The sequence below is a fragment of the Spermophilus citellus genome (assembly GCF_964194105.1).
Source record: "Spermophilus citellus genome assembly, chromosome: 8".
Lineage (NCBI taxonomy): Eukaryota > Metazoa > Chordata > Mammalia > Rodentia > Sciuridae > Spermophilus > Spermophilus citellus.
The window spans coordinates 3679811-3701020 of record NC_138189.1 but is presented as its reverse complement, the minus strand read 5'-3'; the positions used below and the strand labels follow the sequence as shown (position 1 = coordinate 3701020).

General features: G+C 61.9%; 1 protein-coding gene across 2 annotated transcripts in view; it reads left to right on the top strand.

Annotated features, from left to right (window-relative positions):
* Nucleotides 1–21210, top strand: part of SORCS2 (sortilin related VPS10 domain containing receptor 2) — a 350209-nt gene that overhangs the window by 296207 nt on the left and 32792 nt on the right. For both annotated transcript variants that reach the window (XR_014023270.1, XM_081303853.1), the window contains exons 8-11: nucleotides 2153–2242; nucleotides 7690–7869; nucleotides 10540–10686; nucleotides 13753–13855. Coding sequence is in view for 1 of the 2 variants with exons in the window: in XM_081303853.1 (XP_081159979.1) it covers nucleotides 2153–2242; nucleotides 7690–7869; nucleotides 10540–10686; nucleotides 13753–13855 (520 nt within the window). In the remaining variant the exon portion in view is untranslated. The remainder of the gene's footprint in view (nucleotides 1–2152; nucleotides 2243–7689; nucleotides 7870–10539; nucleotides 10687–13752; nucleotides 13856–21210) is intronic.

Here is a 21210-nt window from a genome sequence, read left to right as displayed (position 1 = left end):
ATAGTAGAGACAACTGTATGTCACACAGAGTGTTGTCTGACTCAGGCAGTGTGGCCTGCATTGCCCTGGGACCGCCAGCAGCTCCAACAGGGGTGCCATCAGTGTGCCTGGCATGCCTGGTGCCCGGCAGAGGGCAGAAGCCTGGCACGGGGCACTGGGGGTCTCAGGGGCTACGTGACTCTGGGCTGTCAGGACACAGGTCACCTATTACCAGACATTCAGGGTCCTGTCCAGGAGGGACCACACCAGGGTGTCCGACACAGGGAGGATGCGCTGCAGGCTCCCTTCTCCCGGCCAGGACCGGGTTCCAGGCTAGGTCTGGTCGACCACCTCCTCCATGGCTCTCACACTTGATGGTGCCCCACATTGTCTCTCCCACCAGGTGACAGTGGCCTTGTCCTGGCCTGGTGCTGGGTGACCTATGATGGACAGGGCAAAGCCCAGGCCCATGGGGATGACAAATGTCCCCTGCAGCCCCAAGTCCCATTGGACAGGCCTGCTCTGCTACAGGGGCCCTGGCGCTATGTGGGGTTGCCACTCCCTCCTTCCCTCCTCCCCTCCTCCCCCCTCTCCTCCTCCCTTTTTCCCTCCTCCCTCCTCAATCTTGCCCTCCTCCCTCCTCACTCTTTCCCTCCTCCCTCCTCCACTCCTCCCTCCTCTCTCCTCTCTCCTGCCCTTCTCCCTCCTGCCCTCCTCCCTCTTTCCCTCCTCCCTCCTGCCCTCCTCCCTCTTTCCCTCCTCCCTCCTGCCCTCCTCCCTCTTTCCCTCCTCCCTCCTGCCCTCCTCCCTCTGCCCCCTTTCCCTCCTCCTTTCTGCCCTCCTCCCTCCTCTCCTCCTCCTTTTTTCCCTCCTCCCTCCTCCATCCTGCCCTCCTCCCTCCTCCCTCCTCCATCCTGCCCTCCTCCCTCCTCACTCTTTCCCTCCTGCCCTCCTCTACTCCTCCCTCCTCTCTCCTGCCCTCCTCCCTCTCTCCTCCCTCCTTCTTCCTCCCCTCCTGCTCTCCTACCCTCTTCCATCCTCCCTTCCTCCCCTCCTGCTCTCCTACCCTCTTCCCTTCTCCCTCCTCCTTCTTCCCCTCCTGCTCTCCTCCCCTCCTGCCTCTTCCCTCTTCCCTTCCTCCCTCCTCCTTCCTCCCTCCTCCCCTCCTCCCCTCCTGCTCTCCTCCCCTCTTCCCCTTCTCCCTCCTCCCCTCCTCCCCTCCTGTTCTTCTCCCCTCTTCCCCTCCTCCCTCCTCCCCTCTTCCCCTTCTCCCTCCTCCTTCCTCTCCTCTTCCCTCCTCCCCTCCTGCCCTCCTGCCCAGGGCTCAGTGGGCATCTCTGGTCTCTTCTGCCTGAGGCTCTCCAAGGCACTCTCTCTAAGAGAAGTCCTGTGACCTGGATGCTGGGGATCAGGGCCATGGGAGGAGGGTCTGGAGCAGGGGCCGCGTCGACTCCTGGGGAGGGCCATTTGGCATGGGCCTCCTTGTCTGTCCATCTCAGACAGACAGGAGCTGAGGGACAGGGTGCCTCAGAGCTGACAGCGTGCCATGTCCTTCGGGATGGACCGGCTTGACAAAACTCCAGCCCCTTAAGATGGTCTTCCTCCCTCCTTCCCTCCCTCCCTCCCTTCCTCCTCCCTCCTCCCTCCCTTCCTCCACCCTCCCTCCCTTCCTTCCTCCTCCCCCTCCCTCCCTCCCTCCCTCCCTTCCTCCACCCTCCCTCCCTTCCTTCCTCCTCCCTCCCTCCCTTCCTCCCTTCCTTCCACTCTCCCTCCTCCCTTCCATCCTCCCTCCCTCCTCCCTCCCTCCCTTCCATCCTCCCTCCCTCCCTCCCTTCCTCCTCCCTCCCTTCCATCCTCCCTCCCTCCCTCCCTTCCTTCCTCCTCCCTCCCTTCCATCCTCCCTCCCTCCCTCCCTTCCTTCCTCCTTCCTTCCACCCTCCCTCCCTCCCTTTTTCCTCCTCCCTCCCTCCCTTCCTTCCTCCTCCCTCCCTTCCACCCTCCCTCCCTCCCTTTTTCCTCCTCCCTCCCTCCCTCCCTTCCTCCTCCCTCCCTTCCATCCTCCCTCCCTCCCTCCCTTCCTTCCTCCTCCCTCCCTTCCATCCTCCCTCCCTCCCTCCCTTCCTTCCTCCTCCCTCCCTTCCATCCTCCCTCCCTCCCTCCCTTCCTTCCTTAGGCGACTTCTACAAACCGGACTAAATACTACGTCTCTTACCGACGCAGTGACTTTGTCCTGATGAAGCTGCCCAAGTATGCGCTGCCAAAGGTAAGGGCAGCCCCCTCCCCTGGTGCTGTGGCCAGATGCCCCGGCCACACTGCCTGGCGGGCAGCGCGACTCAGGCCAGAACGGGCAGGAACAAGTGGCCAGCCACGGCCCGCCTCCCAGCCAGCCCCCAGTCTCCCGCTCCAGGGTGCCCACTCCGCCCTGCCTCGGGGCCTGTGCCCACCCTCCGCCTGCCTCGCACTGACCCAGTGCTCGCTCACAGGCCGTCTCAGGAGAAATGTCACTTGCCTGTGACTCCCAGCTGGCCCAGGCCTCTGTGTTCCGCCCTGTCTGCCCCTCTCCTTGCTGACACCTGCTTGGTGACCCGAACTCCCGGGCTCTTACCTGCCATCGCCAAGCGCAGGGAGGGTTTCTGTTATTCACCTCTGCCTTCTGGCTTCCTGGTATGTTGCCCAGCACATAGGAGGTGCCCCATTAATGACGCTTCCTTCCATTGGGTAGACAGGCAAGGAAGGGTCCTGGGGCTGCCCTAACCCTGCCCCAAGCCCTGCCTCAGGACCTGACTGTGACCCTCACCCTGCCAATGTGTTATTCCAGGGATGCAGGGAAGGTGAGGAAGTTCAGAGAGGCTCAGTAAGCTGTTGGAGGTCACACAGCTAGTTAGAAACAAGAGCAGGCCTCTAACACAGGCCTCAGGGAGTGAGCCCAGCCTCATGCTACATCCTCCTCCACTGTGCAGACTGCACAGCCACAGCCCGAGGTTTTGCTCCTCCACAGACATTTATTAAACACCAACTATAAATCCTTCACAGGGCTAGGCGGTGGTGCTGGAGCTACAAACCAGGTGCCTGGCTCCTGCCCTTGTGGAGTTTCCAGATGTGGCGCAGCCACAGTCGGGTAGACAGTCGTTGAAATGGCTGCTCCTCCTGACGCGCGCTGTGGAGAGGACAGAGGCAGAGGCGGGGCGCGTGGACGGCAGCAGTGCGACCTCTGTGCACCGAGCCCCCAGGACTGGGAACGGTTCCCTTTGGGAAGAGCTGGAGAAAGCCATTGGGGCGCAGGGCAGAGCCAGGTCCCTGGGCAGAGCCGGGCCAGAGGCAGGGAGCAGGGGTGGCCTAGGACAGCACTGCTGGGCCTCCCACCGGGGCTGGGCCTCTACCTTCCCTGGCTCCCGGGCTGCTGTGCTGGCACCTTCCGAGCCCCTGAGCCAGAGTGGGAAGGGTCCCGAGGCCTTTGGAGCATCTCCTTAGAAAGGACAGAAGGAGTCGGAAAGGAGAGGAGGAGGAGCAGGCTGACAGACGGAGCCAGGCCAGGCTCGGTGCACAGAGCAGGCGCAGCTGTGTCGGAAGGGACTGTCACTTCTGGGGGCTGCAGCACAGAAGGGACCTGGGCCTTGGGCCTTTGTCCCCCCAGCACCCTGCTCCCTGCTCCCCAGGCTGGCAGGGCTCCTAAAGAGCCTGTGGCCGCAGGTCATGACCTCTGTGGCCTTCAGCCACGGCTATGCCACCTTCTCAGGCTGCTGCCCCCCAGCCCAGCCTCTCCCCGGCTCAGAGAGCAGAGCCTCTGCTTCGTGCCAGCGGCTTGAGAACTGGATCAGTGAGTTTCCTAACAGATGTGGGTGTTTTACGGTGGATCTACAGCCTCTCCTCCCCTCACCCCATCCTTCTTCCCTTTCAATCCTGCGCAGCCTCATGTGAGTGAGAGGAGAGACTCTCACGGGCCTCCCTCCCCCCAGCTGTCCTGGCCACAGGCCTCTCGTCCCCAGGAATTTTCTAGAACCATTCTCGAAACCCACTTTAAGTGACGAACCCTCGGTCAAGGACAGGGTCTCCCTGGCCGGGCCACACTCCTGGACGCGGGGGCCATTTCCTATCCCTGCTGCCCGGAGGCCGGGCCCTGGGCCTCTTGAACTTCCTCAGGGTGAAGCTCGAGGACTCCCTGGACACAGGGTGTGTCTTCGTGTGACTTTGTGGCTTTCTAAAAGATGGCACCTGCCACCACCATGCTGGGGCAGGCCACCCAGCACAGGGGCTAAAAAATGAATCAACACCGTCCCTGAGAAAGGCCTGCTGCTGGACCTGCTGGACGGAGACTGGACACGGCAGGGGTCTCGAGACGTGGGGACCAGGCAGCAGGAGGAAATGCAGAGCAGCTGGCAAAGGCGGCACCCCCGACAGACAGGAGCCAGCGAAGGGACAGAGCGCGTCCCCGTGGGGAAGGAAGGTCCGGCAGAGGGCTCTTGGAGGCCCCGGGAGCAGGTGGACCTGGAGGGTCCTGAGGTGGCCCGGCCAGCACAGCAGCCCTCAGATGGCATCAAGCAGACACACCCTGGAGTCCTCGCGCGCGGGCGGGGGGAGGCGGTGGCCAAGGACTCCGGCCCCGAAACACGTGAGCATGGCTCTAGCAGGCCCGGGGCACCAAGCGCAGCCAGAGCCACCGCAGGCTGCCGAAGCAGAGGCCAGGAGCCGGCGTGACAGCCCCGGAGACGGGCCACCTGTCACTCACAAGCCCTTCTCAGTAAGATGGAGCCAGTCTTGTCACAGAGCCCTGGAGGCACAGCCAGCTCTGGCCCACGCGCCCAGGTGGCTCTCTCAGCCCCTCCGCGCCCTGCTTATCAGGTCTGTGGGCGTTTCCGCTGTTGTGCTCCTCAGAATGTGCTGCTTCTCCACCCAAATTCCCTCCCGCCTGCCTGTCCCTCTCTTCTGACCCCTCGTGTCCTCGTCTCTTGGGTCACTGTGGAAACTCGTGGGCCCCGTCATGCCCACCCTGCCCTTCATCTCACGCAGCAAACCCAGAGTTCAGCTGCCACGCTGCTGCCCGCAGGAGGACTGTGTTTCCCAGCGTCCCCTGCAGCCACAGGCCACAGGCCACAGAGGCCACAGAGGCCAGGCTTTAGAACAACTCGTTCATGGAGTTTCCTTGTCCCTCTGGAGCCCAGCCTTCCTCCCTGTCTCCTTCCTGCTGCCGGGTGTCAGTACAGTGGCTGAGCTTCAGCTCATCTGGGCCATGAGGACAAGGGCCACGTCCTGGGGCAGTAGAGCCGTGGCAGGAAGCAGCCCAGTCGCTGGTGACTAGTGGAGCCCCCACCCTGCACTGCCTGCCCCTGGACCTCTCTCGCCTGCAGGAGAGTGACTGTCCGTCTTCTTTAAGTCCCCCTGCCCCCTGTTTTTACTACTCGCAGGGAACCGAGCTCTGCCTGGTTGCGTTTGCTGGTGAGCAGGCATCTCCGCAGCCTCCAGGGCTGGGCACACACGGGCTTAACAATGGGGTGGACGCGCCACGCTTCATTTCTTAAAAATGTCCATGCAACTTTATGTGGAATTCACCACACCTGCAACACTCCCCTGCCAGGACTTTAGGGGCCCCTTCTCAGTCTGGGCACCTGGAGGGAGGTGAGCGGCCTCCACCCTGCCAGCGAGCAAAAAGCACCCGCAGCTCGACAGCCTCCCAGCACCTTGAAAAGGCTCCTCGTCGCCACTTCCACAGTCACCCTCAGAACTGATGTCAAGCAGGTCACCAGAGGCGGGTCTGTGGGAGCCCAGGACCGTCTCGCTCCTGTTGAAAACGCCCAGGACTCACCAGCGCAGAATGTCCCTCTGCACAGCACAGTGTGCCGTCCCTGAGAGCGGTGTCCAGGACGATCCTCATGGCAGAGGAAAGCACACCCAGGAAACGTGCAAGACAGGAAGCCACCGTGGGACAGGGTGTGGGAGGGCCAGGGTCAGGAAGGTCCCAGGAACATCTTCAGTGCTAATGCCAGGTCTCTCCAGGGTGGCACTGAAGATCACTCAGTGCCACTCCTGCCCTGTCCCTGGTCCCAGATTCCAGGGACCACGACGCAGGGCATCTGCCAGGCACTGAGGACCAAAATCTGAATCCATGCAGCCCCCAGGAATGCCAGTTGCTGAGGAGTTGCCCCCGACGCCCAGCACCCAGGGCCTCGGTGCACCCGGGCTTCGGAGCCTCAGCCTGACGGCAGTCTGAAGCTCTGCCGTGGCCAGACCTCATGGCCAGACTGACACATAGGCCCCCTGGTGGGCAGCCATGGTGACAAAGCCCCTCGACCACGGCTCCCACGGGAGCTTCCTGAGCACCCTCCCACTCCCACCTCCAAATGGGCCGCCGGGCCCTGGGGCCTCCGTGATCCTTCCGCTCTGCTTGCTTCTTGGTGCCTTTCACTTCTGTGTGTCACAGTCATGTCCACAGACACAGCCATGGGCTGGCCCATTTTCAGGGTGCGTGGCAGGTGCTCCACGATGTCACCTCTCTCTTCCACAAAGGCCCCTTCGGCTGCACAGCATAGGGCCCAGCTGGCAGCGTGGTGGAGGGCCGGGTCTCCGTGTGCAGAGCCAGCACAGCTGAGGATGCAGCTTGGCTGCAGAACACGAGGCTCAGCCCGAGGTTGCACAGGGAGAAGGGCCCGGGCAGTGGCCACCTGCAGCCCCGCACCCTGGGAACCCTAGGGTCAGAGGGCAATAAACGTTCAGCACAAACGGGCCCGTGGGTGCACGTCTGTCATCCCAGCGACTTGGGAGGCTGAGGCAGGACGGTTGCAAGTTCAAAGCCAGCCTCAGCAATTCAGTGAGACCCTAGCAACTCAGCAAGACCCTGTCTCTAAATGAAATATAACAAGGGCTGGGGATGGGGCTCAGTGGTTAGCACCCCTGGGTTTCAGTCCCCATGCAAAAAAAACAAAGGTTCAGATCAACGGAAGACCAAGCCAGAGGCTGGAGAGCCACAGAGCATGGCTGAGAGACCAGGCTGTGTGGCCACCTCTGTCCAGGCTCCCACGCAGCGTGTGGCCTGGGGAAGGAGCCAACACCAGGGCAGCCCGGCTGCCTCCTCATGGGATTTCTTTTCTTTCTGAATTCTGAACTCTGAACTGACCGGAGACCACCCGGCCGAGCCTGGAGCTGCCTGGCCTGTGGCTCCCCGAGGGGGAAGCCCAGGCTGGACCAGTGCCGGCCGCTCCTTCCCACGCTCCCTTCTCCACGCTCCCTCCCAGGGAAGCCCTCCCTGACCGCCCTGGGGCCCCAGGCTGGGTGACAGCTGCACAGGGAAGCAGGCTGACCACCGCTCTCGTGTAGGGTCATCGGGCAGTGAAGATATCCTGGGACCTGAGGCTCCGGGTCGGCCCTGGGACTCCTCCTGCCCCATGATCTATGTTCCCGGGGGGCTGGACGCCATCCGGCTCTGCATCCCCGTGCCAGGGCAGCACTGGCCCCATGTGGGGGAGGGAGCCCACCCTGGTCATGCTGGCCATATGGGTGCTTGGAGGAACCCGCTGAGTGGCAGGACAGCCTGCCTGAGGGGGCAGGAGGAGGGTGGCCTGGTATGGAGGGTCCGACCCTCACCCCGGGGAGGTGAAGGGGTTGTCTAGGGCCACAGAGCCACGCGTGGAGAGACAGGGTGCAGATCCAGATGGCTTGACCCCGAGGGAGCCGGGGGGCCGCGGCCGTGCTGGCCCTGACCCCGCCGCTGTCCCCCAGGACCTGCAGATCATCAGCACGGACGAGAGCCAGGTGTTTGTGGCGGTGCAGGAGTGGTACCAGGCAGACACCTACAACCTGTACCAGTCGGACCCGCGCGGAGTGCACTACACCCTGGTGCTGGAGAACGTGCGCAGCTCGCGGCAGGCCGAGGAGAGCGTGGTCATCGACGTCCTCGAGGTGGGCACGGCCCGCGGCAGGGGGACCCCTCCCTGTCCTGTCCCCACATGCTGTCTCCGGGGTCTGCAAACATCTCTGAAGGGCCAAACGCATTAGGCCAAGAGGGTACGGGGGACGCCTCGGGAGGTCCAGCGTGCAGGGGCCCCTCAGTGTGACTTTGGTAAAGGGAAGAAGGGGACCCAGGGACAGCCCCACACAGGGTGGGTACCACACTGGAGAGCATCTGCAGAGCCTTTCCCAACACAGACGCAGCCTTGACTCCCTCCCAGGATGGAAACTGGCCTCCGTGCGGGGCCGTCCTGCCCCAGCCTAGTGCCCGGGGCCTCTTTCCCCTGCCATCTGTGAGCTGCCCTCCCTGGGTCCCGGTCTCCTCTGTCTCCCAAGCCAGCCTCCTCTGCTCTGGCCTCCGGCTCCAGCATGGATGGAGGCTCTGGTGCAGACTCCTGGCTCCCGGCCAGGGCTCTCGGTGGGCCACGGTGTCCCCAGCCCTGCCCACCAGGCTCCCCTCCTGGACCTTTTCTAGCCAGGGAGCAGAAAGGGTACTCAGCCCGTGCACTGTTCAGGAAGCTGAGGGTCAGAGAAGGCGGACAACCCAGACACCCCAGTTCAGCACCAGCCCAGGGCTGCCTGCTCCTGGCTCCTCTGGACTGTCAGCCACAGTGAGGTGCCACTGTCCTGGGAAAGTAAAGAACAGTGGGTTACGAGGGACCCCATTCGTCAGAGCTACTCCCAAGCACAGGAGGGCTCAGCACTCTGCAGGCAGGCCGGGAGCACCCCGGGGTGACAGGACTGGGTGTCAGTGAAGAGCCGGGTGAGCCGCAGCCCAGAGCCCGCAGGGCTGTGCCCAGGGCCCTGAGCCAGGACCAGCTCCTCGTGCCCTCTCCTGCAGGGCAGAGATCCAGCTCCCCCAGCATGCCCTCTGTGGTCCCAGGCCGTCACTGTCCATGGCTAAGCTCGCCACAGGCCCACAGCTGGGCACAGAGCTCAGTCAGGCTCAGACCCATGACCTGGGGCCTGGGGCCTGGGCCTGGAGCCACTTCTCACTGAGAAGCTGGGCCTGGCTGGAGGAGCCTGTGCTGGTGCCGAGTCTGGAGGCCAGTCCTCGCCTTCCAGGACAGTGGCGAGCAAGAGACAGCACCGCCACCGTGGTGCAGGTTGTCGGCAGCCTGCAGCTGCCACCCTAGCAGGAGCACCCTGAAGCCTCATGGGCAGAGGCCAGGCAGTGTACCTCGGGTCACGGCCTCCCACTGTGCCTTGCAGGCCCACAGTGGACCGGGCGTGGTTCGCCATGGGTCAGAGCTGGCTCAAGAGCCGAGAAGCAGCCCAGCGCTAGGCACCTGCTGGGTTTCTAACTCCACCCGCCTGTGCCTATAAGACCATGGTCCCCAGGCAAAGAGCACGACCCTGCTGCCCTGCATCACCCCATGAAGCCAGCCCCCAAGTGCCACAGGGTCCACCTCTGAAGGGCCACTCAACCCCTCCCGACTGTGGGAGAATCGTGGCCCCCCAAATGTCCACATCCTAGTCCTCCGAACCATGACCTTCACCTCGCAGGGCCAAGGGGCCTGGAGGGAATTAAGGACTTTTGCTGGAGCTACAGAGGGGTGCAGCCCTGCTGACGGGATGGGGGGACGCTGTCAGACTCCTGAGCTGCAGAGCTGGAGGGCCAAGCCCTGCCTGCGATGTTCTGTCACAGCAGGAGGACGCTAACGCTCCACTCCCCACCCTGTCCCGCCAGCGCTCCACAGGGGGTGGACAGCCCACAGACCTGCACACTGAGGACGGCAGACGCACCAGCCTCCTGGGGCTGCAGGAGTGACACAGTGGCCTGTATTCGCTCAGCGCCTGCCACTGAGAAGCCACTGATGACTGTTATTTCCATCAGCGTAACTACAGTCCTTGGGTGCAGAACCTGGGGTTCCACACAGCTCCCGGAGCCTCAGTCTCCTGAGGTGTTTTGCAAGAAATAATAGCAAGCCCTGTGCTGAGGCCGACCGCTGCCCACAGGTGGGCGAGCAGGAGTCCTGAGCCTGTTCACAGCACAGAAAATGGGCCCAAGACATCCACGCAGCAGGAGCCTGCAGAAATATCTCCGGGCGGGAGTGCGGGTGTTACTGAGGAACGGAAAACCTGCACTTGTCCTCCAGGTCAACTAGTGACCACCCTGGGTGTGGGCGAACCACAGCCCTGGGCCTCTGGGACTCTTGAGGGAGAAAGCAGTGACAGCCTGGGCCCATCCCGAGCATTCTGGGTTAGCATGGACCCCCGGGCCCTTGCTCCTGACGTTCCCAGTGGCAGCTGAGCTGCTGGAGTCCCAGGAGGGGACCCAGATGCAGAGCCCTGGTGTGGGACCTGCAGGCCCGACAGAGTGAGGTGAGGTGAGCCCTGAGCTCTGGATGAGATCCGTGGCTGGGGTCATGGGCAGGCCAGGGGACCTGCTTCACCATCAGGTGGTCAGCTGGTCCTGGGAGCACAACTCGGTGTGGCACAAATCGTCCAGGCCTTGAAACTGAGAGAACCAGCCTCCTGGAGCCCAGGCCTGGAAGCCTTGCCCCAGGCCCGGCTCACCCCTAGCAGGAGCTCCGGCCGAGCAGGCCGCAGGGGCACGGTGGCTGTGTGGCTTTAGAGAGCGGCCACAGGCCCTCACAGTCCTCCCTGCATTTTCCCCAGGTCAGAGGGGTGAAAGGGGTCTTCCTGGCCAACCAGAAGGTTGACGGGAAGGTGACGACGCTCATCACCTACAACAAGGGCCGCGACTGGGACCACCTGAGGCCGCCCAGCACCGACATGAATGGGAAGCCCACCCACTGCCAGCCCGTGAGTGCTCTGCCCTCTGTGGGGACATGGGGTGCCTGCTGCCTCCCCGGGGGCATTGGGGGTGACTGAAGGACCTGAGACATGTGAGTCCCCGCCCTGGGCATGGGGAGAGGGGCAGAGAGACTGACAGGCCCGGGGAGCTGTAGCCACGGTGTGCCGTGTCAAACAATCAGGGACAGGCTCCCTGGGTCCCCAGGCTGGCAGGGAGGGAGTGACCATGTTCCTGTCCTGCCTCCCCACTCTGGGGCCAGTGTAGGTGGGTTCCCAGGACAGACGAGGCAGCCAGCAGCTTCCCAGCCCACCTGTGGCACCTGCCACGTCTCCTTGGCCAACAGCCAGGTCTGGGGACATACTCTGCTCGAGGGGGGTGAGAGGCATAGAGTGATACCTGCCACCAGAGGCCACAGGCCCCTGAGCAGGGACCAAGGGGTGGCCAAGCCACGGGCTCCTATGCGGGACCCACCCGCCTGGGGATGCTTCTGCATGGACACAGGTGTGCAGGGCCCCTTACATCCTAGAGAGTCCCCAAGTTTCTGGGTGCCCAGCCCCGTGTGGCCCCTGCTGGTGAGGAGGGCAAGGCAGCGCTAGGAGCCCTGGCCTTCCCTGGCCCTGGCTTGAGGTGAGCTCACAGCCGGCTGCAGCAAGGAAAGAGGCTGGCCGGGCCATGGGTCTATCCAGGCCCTCACGTCCCCTGCCCGGGGGCCCACCTCTCCCAGGGCCTCTCTCCTGGCTTCTGTGGGGAGCTTGCCTGACCTTTGCCAGCGTGGGCTGCTCAGGAAGGGCAGGGCCGGAGCTTGCTCCAGGGTTGGACCTGACAGCTGCAGCTCAGCCCCCTGCTGACGCCACGTTCTGCGTCCCTCTGCCTCTGAGCCTCTGCTGGAAGGGAACAGGATAGCAGTCCCTGGTGGCCTTTGGTGAGGGGGACGTGAAATGGCCTGCACACCCTTCCCAGTCCCTAGCACAGAGCAAGCCGCAAGGAACCCCCGCCCACTGTCCCTAAGCCCAGGATGCCCTTCCCTCTCCCTGCCCACAGAACTCCTAGCGACACCTGGAGACCCTGCCCATTGTCCACTCCACTGAGGAGTCCCCACTGGGCGTCTTGCCTCTCTGTTTGACTCTGCCAGTTGCAAGCTCTTCTCGGGCAGGACCCCCCACAGGGGACGGCCAAACCCCCTCGTTGCTCTGCCACAGTCCTCCCATGTGTAAAGCAGGAAGCCTGGCTCTGCCTGTCCAGGGCCTGCGCCTGCGCGTGGTGGGCCCGACCCGGCCTCCAGAGCACAGCAGAGGACGCCTGCCTTGCTGGGATTCCGCCCGGCACACACCAGGCGGCCTGCTCTCTGCCCAGCTCCATCCCTTGCTCCCCTCCCAGGGGCCCTGCTCAGGCCCCCACCTGTGACCCCCGGGGACCCCGACACCTGCCCAGCTGTGTGGGGACTGAGTCCGTGTGTCAGCGCCCACCGAGAACAGAGCCGCGGGGAAGGGCGGAGGGCGTGTGCTCCTGGCAGAGTTGAGCCGTATTAATCTGCCAAAGCAAGTTTCTGCTGGGACCGGTTCTCATCTGTAATACGCACTCAGTGAGGAAATGGCCTTTGCAGGATTATGTCCCGACCCTAAAATTATAAAAATGGAAGCGAACCAGAAAGCAAGCGCCCAGGCAGGCATTCAAGCACCTGAGCAAGGGACATGGGAGCCCACAGGGCACAAAAGACACCAAAATAAAGCCCCACTGGGAGGCCGGGTTTTCCCACCTGGGCGTGGTGGACGGGCCCCGCTCAGCCTCAGGTGTCAGGTGGACCAGGGGCCTGTCTCCCCAGGAGCGATTCCTGCTCATGGCAGAAGGCTTGGAAAACAGAGAGGGTGATGGGGCTGAGGCCCTGGACCAGCCCCTGGAACAGCGGCTTTGGGCTCCTCCGTGGATCCAGAGGCCGCGGATTCCCTGGCCTCCTTTGTTCTGGTCCTCCAGGGTGGGTGTCTTCTCCGGGGCCATGGGGCTGGCAGGGCTGGGGAGACTAGGTGCTGTCACTAGAGGGGCCATCAGATCTGCTTCAGCATCATGCCTCTTGGTGGGGAAATGGTTTTGAACTGTTGAAGAGAAACCCTGTGCTGGGCCCCCCGGGGGGTCCCTTAGACAGGCAGAGGCAGGAGCTGGGTGCTGGGTGGCTGGCAACACGGCCCTCTCCCTCCATCCATCTGTCTGTCTGTGATGGTTGCTGGCCTTCTGGAGAGCGCCCCCAGCACCTGGGGGAGGTCGTTGAGGGCCAGGGGCTCCCTGCAGCCCACCAGCCCAGTGCCCGGCTCACCTCTGTCAGGACCAGCTCTTGGGCACCAGCCCACCCTTGGTCCCCTGCCCTTGCCCTGGCAGGCTCAGAGGACCAGCCCCATCTGCCACGTGCCTGGGCAGCTCTGGTACCATCGGAGCTTTTTGTCCTGTGTCCTTCATGGGGCATTGGAGCCCCGGCCTGCCCTTCACCTGCCCTTGCCTTCTGGTCAGTGCCAGGAGACCCCCCTGCCCCAGGAGAGACAGCTGGAGAGAGGAATATGTGGCAGTCAGTGGCCCCACAGGGCACCAGAAGGGACCTCAGCCTGTGCCTGCAGTGTCCAGTGACCACAGAGTCCACCTCCAGCCCAAGTGCGAGCAAGCAGGACTGTGCCTGGGCTGGGCTGGGCAGGAGCCCCAGAAGGCACGGCTCTCCCTCAGCCCCGTCCCACCCAGGCCAGGGGGCCAAGTGCTCAGCAAGGACCTGGGAGGGCCGACGCGCCTGAGGCCAGCCGTGAGCTCTGGCATTTCCGCCAAGCAGAGACCCTCAAGCAGATGACGCAGGGCCACTAATCCAGAGCAGAGAATGGACCTGTCCCCCAGATGCCTTGCTGGTCTCACTCCACCTCCCGCCACCCCGGGGCCTCTGGACCACGTGTCCTGGTCCTTCCCCCTAGTGGCCAGCACAGCCCTGCTTCTTGCCCCTCCACTCCTCCAAGGGCCCCAGGCCCTGCCCTCTCCCCAGACCCCACAGGCCCAGCTTTCCCCAAGACACTCCTTCCCCTGCTGACGCCCCCTTCCCCCTGCAGCCTGACTGTCACCTGCATCTGCACCTGCGCTGGGCAGACAACCCCTATGTGTCGGGCACCGTGCACACCAAGGACAGCGCCCCGGGCCTCATCATGGGAGCAGGTGGGTGATGCTGCCCCCTCCCAGTGGGTGCCATTCAGTGGGAGCCTCCCTTTCAGGGGTGCAGATGGACAGCCACGGGCTGGGGCCATGATGCATCTCCCAGGGGGCAGGGCCAAGCTCCCCGGGAGGCGCAGCTCTCACGGAAAACCCAAGGGGCAAACTCAGGGCACAGGGACTCAGGACACAGTGACTCAGGACACAGGGACTCAGGACACAGGGACTCAGGACACAGTGGACTCAGGACACAGTGGACTCAGGACACAGTGGACTCAGGACACAGTGGACTCAGGACACAGTGACTCAGGACACAGTGACTCAGGACACAGTGACTCAGGACACAGGGACTCAGGGCACAGGGACTCAGGACACGGTGGACTCAGGACACGGTGGACTCAGGACACAGTGACTCAGGACACAGTGGACTCAGGACACAGGGACTCAGGACACAGTGGACTCAGGGCACAGTGACTCAGGGCACAGGGACTCAGGACACAGTGACTCAGGACACAGTGGACTCAGGACACAGTGGACTCAGGACACAGTGGACTCAGGGCACAGTGACTCAGGACACAGTGGACTCAGGACACAGGGACTCAGGACACAGTGGACTCAGGACACAGTGGACTCAGGACACAGTGACTCAGGACACAGGGACTCAGGACACAGTGGACTCAGGAAACAGGGACTCAGGACACAGTGGACTCAGGACACAGTGACTCAGGACACGGTGGACTCAGGACACAGGGACTCAGGACACAGTGACTCAGGACACAGTGACTCAGGACACAGTGGACTCAGGACACAGTGGACTCAGGACACAGGGACTCAGGACACAGTGGACTCAGGACACAGTGGACTCAGGACACAGGGACTCAGGACACAGTGGACTCAGGACACAGGGACTCAGGACACAGTGGACCCAGGACACAGTGGACCCAGGACACAGGGACTCAGGACACAGTGGACTCAGGACACAGGGACTCAGGACACAGTGGACTCAGGACACAGTGGACTCAGGACACAGGGACTCAGGACACAGGGACTCAGGACACAGGGACTCAGGACACAGTGGACTCAGGACACAGTGGACTCAGGACACAGGGACTCAGGACACGGTGGACTCAGGACACGGTGGACTCAGGACACAGTGGACTCAGGACACAGGGACTCAGGACACAGGGACTCAGGACACATAGACTCAGGACACAGTGGACTCAGGACACAGGGACTCAGGACACAGTGGACTCAGGACACAGTGGACCCAGGACACAGTGGACCCAGGACACAGTGGACCCAGGACACAGTGGACCCAGGACACAGTGGACCCAGGACACAGTGGACTCAGGACACAGTGGACTCAGGACACAGTGGACTCAGGACACAGGGACTCAGGACACAGTGGACTCAGGACACAGGGACTCAGGACACAGGGACTCAGGACACAGGGACTCAGGACACAGTGGACTCAGGACACAGTGGACTCAGGACACAGTGGACTCAGGACACAGTGACTCAGGACACAGTGACTCAGGACACAGTGACTCAGGACACAGTGACTCAGGACACAGGGACTCAGGACACAGTGGACTCAGGACACAGTGACTCAGGACACAGGGACTCAGGACACAGTGGACTCAGGGCACAGGGACTCAGGGCACAGGGACTCAGGGCACAGGGACTCAGGGCACAGTGGACTCAGGACACAGTGGACTCAGGACACAGTGACTCAGGACACAGTGGACTCAGGACACAGGGACTCAGGACACAGGGACTCAGGACACAGGGACTCAGGACACAGTGGACTCAGGACACAGTGACTCAGGACACAGTGACTCAGGACACAGTGGACTCAGGGCACAGTGACTCAGGGCACAGTGACTCAGGGCACAGTGACTCAGGACACAGTGGACTCAGGACACAGTGGACTCAGGACACAGTGGACTCAGGACACAGTGGACTCAGGACACAGTGACTCAGGACACAGGGACTCAGGACACAGGGACTCAGGACACAGTGGACTCAGGACACAGTGGACTCAGGACACAGGGACTCAGGACACAGGGACTCAGGACACAGTGGACTCAGGACACAGTGACTCAGGACACAGGGACTCAGGACACAGTGACTCAGGACACAGTGACTCAGGACACAGTGGACTCAGGACACAGTGGACTCAGGACACAGGGACTCAGGACACAGGGACTCAGGGCACAGGGACTCAGGACACAGGGACTCAGGACACAGTGGACTCAGGACACAGTGGACTCAGGACACAGGGACTCAGGGCACAGGGACTCAGGACACAGTGGACTCAGGACACAGTGACTCAGGACACAGTGACTCAGGACACAGTGGACTCAGGACACAGTGACTCAGGACACAGTGGACTCAGGACACAGTGACTCAGGGCACAGTGACTCAGGGCACAGTGACTCAGGACACAGTGGACTCAGGACACAGTGGACTCAGGACACAGTGACTCAGGACACAGGGACTCAGGACACAGTGGACTCAGGACACAGTGACTCAGGACACAGTGACTCAGGACACAGTGACTCAGGACACAGGGACTCAGGACACAGTGGACTCAGGACACAGTGACTCAGGACACAGTGACTCAGGTTACAGGGACTCAGGACACAGTGACTCAGGACACAGTGACTCAGGACACAGTGGACTCAGGACACAGTGGACTCAGGACACAGGGACTCAGGACACAGGGACTCAGGGCACAGGGACTCAGGACACAGTGGACTCAGGACACAGTGACTCAGGACACAGTGACTCAGGACACAGTGGACTCTGGACACAGTGGACTCTGGACACAGGGACTCAGGACACAGGGACTCAGGACACAGGGACTCAGGACACAGTGGACTCAGGACACAGTGACTCAGGACACAGGGACTCAGGACACAGGGACTCAGGACACAGGGACTCAGGACACAGGGACTCAGGACACAGTGGACTCAGGACACAGTGGACTCAGGACACAGTGACTCAGGACACAGTGACTCAGGACACAGTGACTCAGGACACAGTGGACTCAGGACACAGGGACTCAGGACACAGTGGACTCAGGACACAGGGACTCAGGACACAGTGGACTCAGGACACAGTGGACTCAGGACACAGGGACTCAGGACACAGTGGACTCAGGACACAGGGACTCAGGACACAGTGGACCCAGGACACAGTGGACCCAGGACACAGGGACTCAGGACACAGTGGACTCAGGACACAGTGGACTCAGGACACAGGGACTCAGGACACAGTGGACTCAGGACACAGTGACTCAGGACACAGTGACTCAGGACACAGGGACTCAGGACACAGTGGACTCAGGACACAGTGGACTCAGGACACAGGGACTCAGGACACGGTGGACTCAGGACACGGTGGACTCAGGACACAGTGGACTCAGGACACAGGGACTCAGGACACAGGGACTCAGGACACAGTGGACTCAGGACACAGGGACTCAGGACACAGGGACTCAGGACACAGTGGACCCAGGACACAGTGGACCCAGGACACAGTGGACCCAGGACACAGTGGACCCAGGACACAGTGGACCCAGGACACAGTGGACCCAGGACACAGTGGACTCAGGACACATAGACTCAGGACACATAGACTCAGGACACATAGACTCAGGACACAGTGGACTCAGGGCACAGTGACTCAGGACACAGGGACTCAGGACACAGTGGACTCAGGACACAGGGACTCAGGACACAGTGGACTCAGGACACAGTGGACTCAGGACACAGTGGACTCAGGACACAGTGACTCAGGACACAGTGGACTCAGGACACAGTGGACTCAGGACACAGGGACTCAGGACACAGGGACTCAGGACACAGTGACTCAGGACACAGGGACTCAGGACACGGTGGACTCAGGACACGGTGGACTCAGGACACGGTGGACTCAGGACACGGTGGACTCAGGACACAGTGACTCAGGACACAGTGGACTCAGGACACAGTGGACTCAGGACACAGGGACTCAGGACACAGTGACTCAGGACACAGTGGACTCAGGACACAGGGACTCAGGACACAGGGACTCAGGACACAGGGACTCAGGACACAGTGGACTCAGGACACAGGGACTCAGGACACAGGGACTCAGGACACAGTGGACTCAGGACACAGTGACTCAGGACACAGTGACTCAGGACACAGTGACTCAGGACACAGTGGACTCAGGACACAGTGGACTCAGGACACAGTGACTCAGGACACAGTGACTCAGGACACAGGGACTCAGGACACAGGGACTCAGGACACAGGGACTCAGGACACAGGGACTCAGGACACAGTGACTCAGGACACAGTGGACTCAGGACACAGGGACTCAGGACACAGGGACTCAGGACACAGGGAACTCAGGACACAGTGGACTCAGGACACAGTGGACTCAGGACACAGTGGACTCAGGACACAGGGACTCAGGACACAGTGGACCCAGGACACAGTGGACCCAGGACACAGTGACTCAGGACACAGTGACTCAGGACACAGTGACTCAGGGCACAGTGGACTCAGGACACAGGGAACTCAGGACACAGGGAACTCAGGACACAGTGACTCAGGACACGGTGGACTCAGGACACAGTGACTCAGGACACAGTGACTCAGGGCACAGTGACTCAGGGCACAGTGGACTCAGGACACCGGGAACTCAGGACACAGTGACTCAGGACACGGTGGACTCAGGACACAGGGACTCAGGACACAGGGACTCAGGACACGGTGGACTCAGGACACAGGGACTCAGGACACGGTGGACTCAGGACACAGGGACTCAGGACACAGTGGACTCAGGGCACAGTGGACTCAGGGCACAGTGGACTCAGGACACAGTGGACTCAGGACACAGTGGACTCAGGACACAGTGACTCAGGACACAGGGAACTCAGGACACAGTGGACTCAGGACACAGTGGACTCAGGACACAGGGAACTCAGGACACAGGGACTCAGGACACAGTGGACTCAGGACACAGTGGACTCAGGACACAGTGACTCAGGACACAGTGGACTCAGGACACAGTGGACTCAGGACACAGGGACTCAGGACACAGGGACTCAGGACACAGTGGACTCAGGACACAGGGACTCAGGACACAGTGGACTCAGGACACAGGGACTCAGGACACAGGGAACTCAGGACACAGTGGACTCAGGACACATAGACTCAGGACACAGGGACTCAGGACACAGGGACTCAGGACACAGGGACTCAGGACACGGTGGACTCAGGACACAGGGACTCAGGACACAGGGACTCAGGACACAGTGGACTCAGGGCACAGTGACTCAGGACACAGTGGACTCAGGACACAGTGGACTCAGAGCACGGTGGACTCAGAGCACGGTGACTCAGGACACAGTGGACTCAGGACACAGGGACTCAGGACACAGGGACTCAGGACACAGTGGACTCAGGACACAGTGACTCAGGACACAGGGACTCAGGACACAGGGACTCAGGACACGGTGGACTCAGGACACAGTGACTCAGGGCACAGTGACTCAGGGCACAGTGACTCAGGACACAGTGACTCAGGACACAGGGACTCAGGACACAGTGGACTCAGGACACAGTGACTCAGGACACAGTGGACTCAGGACACAGGGACTCAGGACACAGTGGACTCAGGACACAGTGGACTCAGGACACAGTGACTCAGGACACAGTGACTCAGGGCACAGGGACTCAGGACACAGGGACTCAGGACACAGTGGACTCAGGACACAGTGGACTCAGGACACAGTGACTCAGGGCACAGGGACTCAGGACACAGTGAACTCAGGACACAGTGGACTCAGGACACAGTGGACTCAGGACACAGGGACTCAGGACACAGGGACTCAGGACACAGTGGACCCAGGACACAGTGGTCTCAGGACACAGGGACTCAGGACACAGTGGACTCAGGACACAGTGACTCAGGACACGGTGGACTCAGGACACGGTGGACTCAGGACACGGTGGACTCAGGACACGGTGGACTCAGGACACAGGGACTCAGGACACAGTGACTCAGGACACAGTGACTCAGGACACAGTGGACCCAGGACACAGTGGACCCAGGACACAGTGACTCAGGACACAGTGGACTCAGGACACAGTGACTCAGGACACAGTGACTCAGGACACAGTGGACTCAGGGCACAGGGACTCAGGACACAGTGGACCCAGGACACAGTGGACTCAGGACACAGGGACTCAGGACACAGGGACTCAGGACACAGTGGACTCAGGACACAGGGACTCAGGACACATAGACTCAGGACACAGTGGACTCAGGACACAGTGGACTCAGGACACAGGGACTCAGGACACAGGGACTCAGGACACAGTGGACTCAGGACACAGGGACTCAGGACACAGAGGACTCAGGACACAGGGACTCAGGACACAGGGACTCAGGACACAGTGACTCAGGGCACAGTGACTCAGGACACAGTGGACTCAGGACACAGGGACTCAGGACACAGTGGACTCAGGGCACAGTGACTCAGGACACAGTGGACTCAGGACACAGTGGACTCAGAGCACGGTGACTCAGGACACAGTGGACTCAGGGCACACGGCATATGGTTGCCAGGGTGGATGGATGATGGATGGGCAAATGGGTGGGGGGATAGACAGGTAGATGGATGGTGGATGGGTGGGTGGGTAGATGGTACATGGATACGTGGGGGGTGGGGGATGGGTAGATGGATGGTATGGAATGGTGGATGGAACGGTCAGTGGGTGGGTGGATGGATGGATGGGTAGGTGGATGGATGGATGGATGGATGGATGGATGGGTAGTGGATGGAGCAGCACCACGTGCCACCTGCCTGCCACCCTGTCCTGCCCTGGCTGCCGCTTCCCAGCCACTCACCCTGGCCCTGGCCAGGCCTCCCCTCTGCCTGGGCTGCCTGTGCCCTTGGCCAGCTCCCAGGGCTCACTTGAAGGCCACTTTCTGCCCCAGTCCCTCCTCACTCACTCAGCCTTGGGGCCCACCACCCTGGCTGCTTGTGGCTGCAGGATACCTTCCTCCCCGCCTAGAGGGAGAGCCCCCAGGGCAGACCCTTGATCACTCCTCTCAGACACCCTGCTCAGCACAGGGCTGGCGGAAGGAGGTGTCCAGCCACGGCTGAGGGACGGGTGCAGGAATGGGTCAGTGGGTAGAATTAGTCAAGAGGAGTGGACAGGTGGACGATGGAGGGATGGCCACTGGAGAGGGGTCTGAGGAGGTTCCCGAGAAGAGAGAAGGGGCCCTCCACCAAGCCCTGACAGTCCCTTGACTTACCCACAGAAAGGGGTTCCTGGACGCTTCCAGAGAGCACAAAG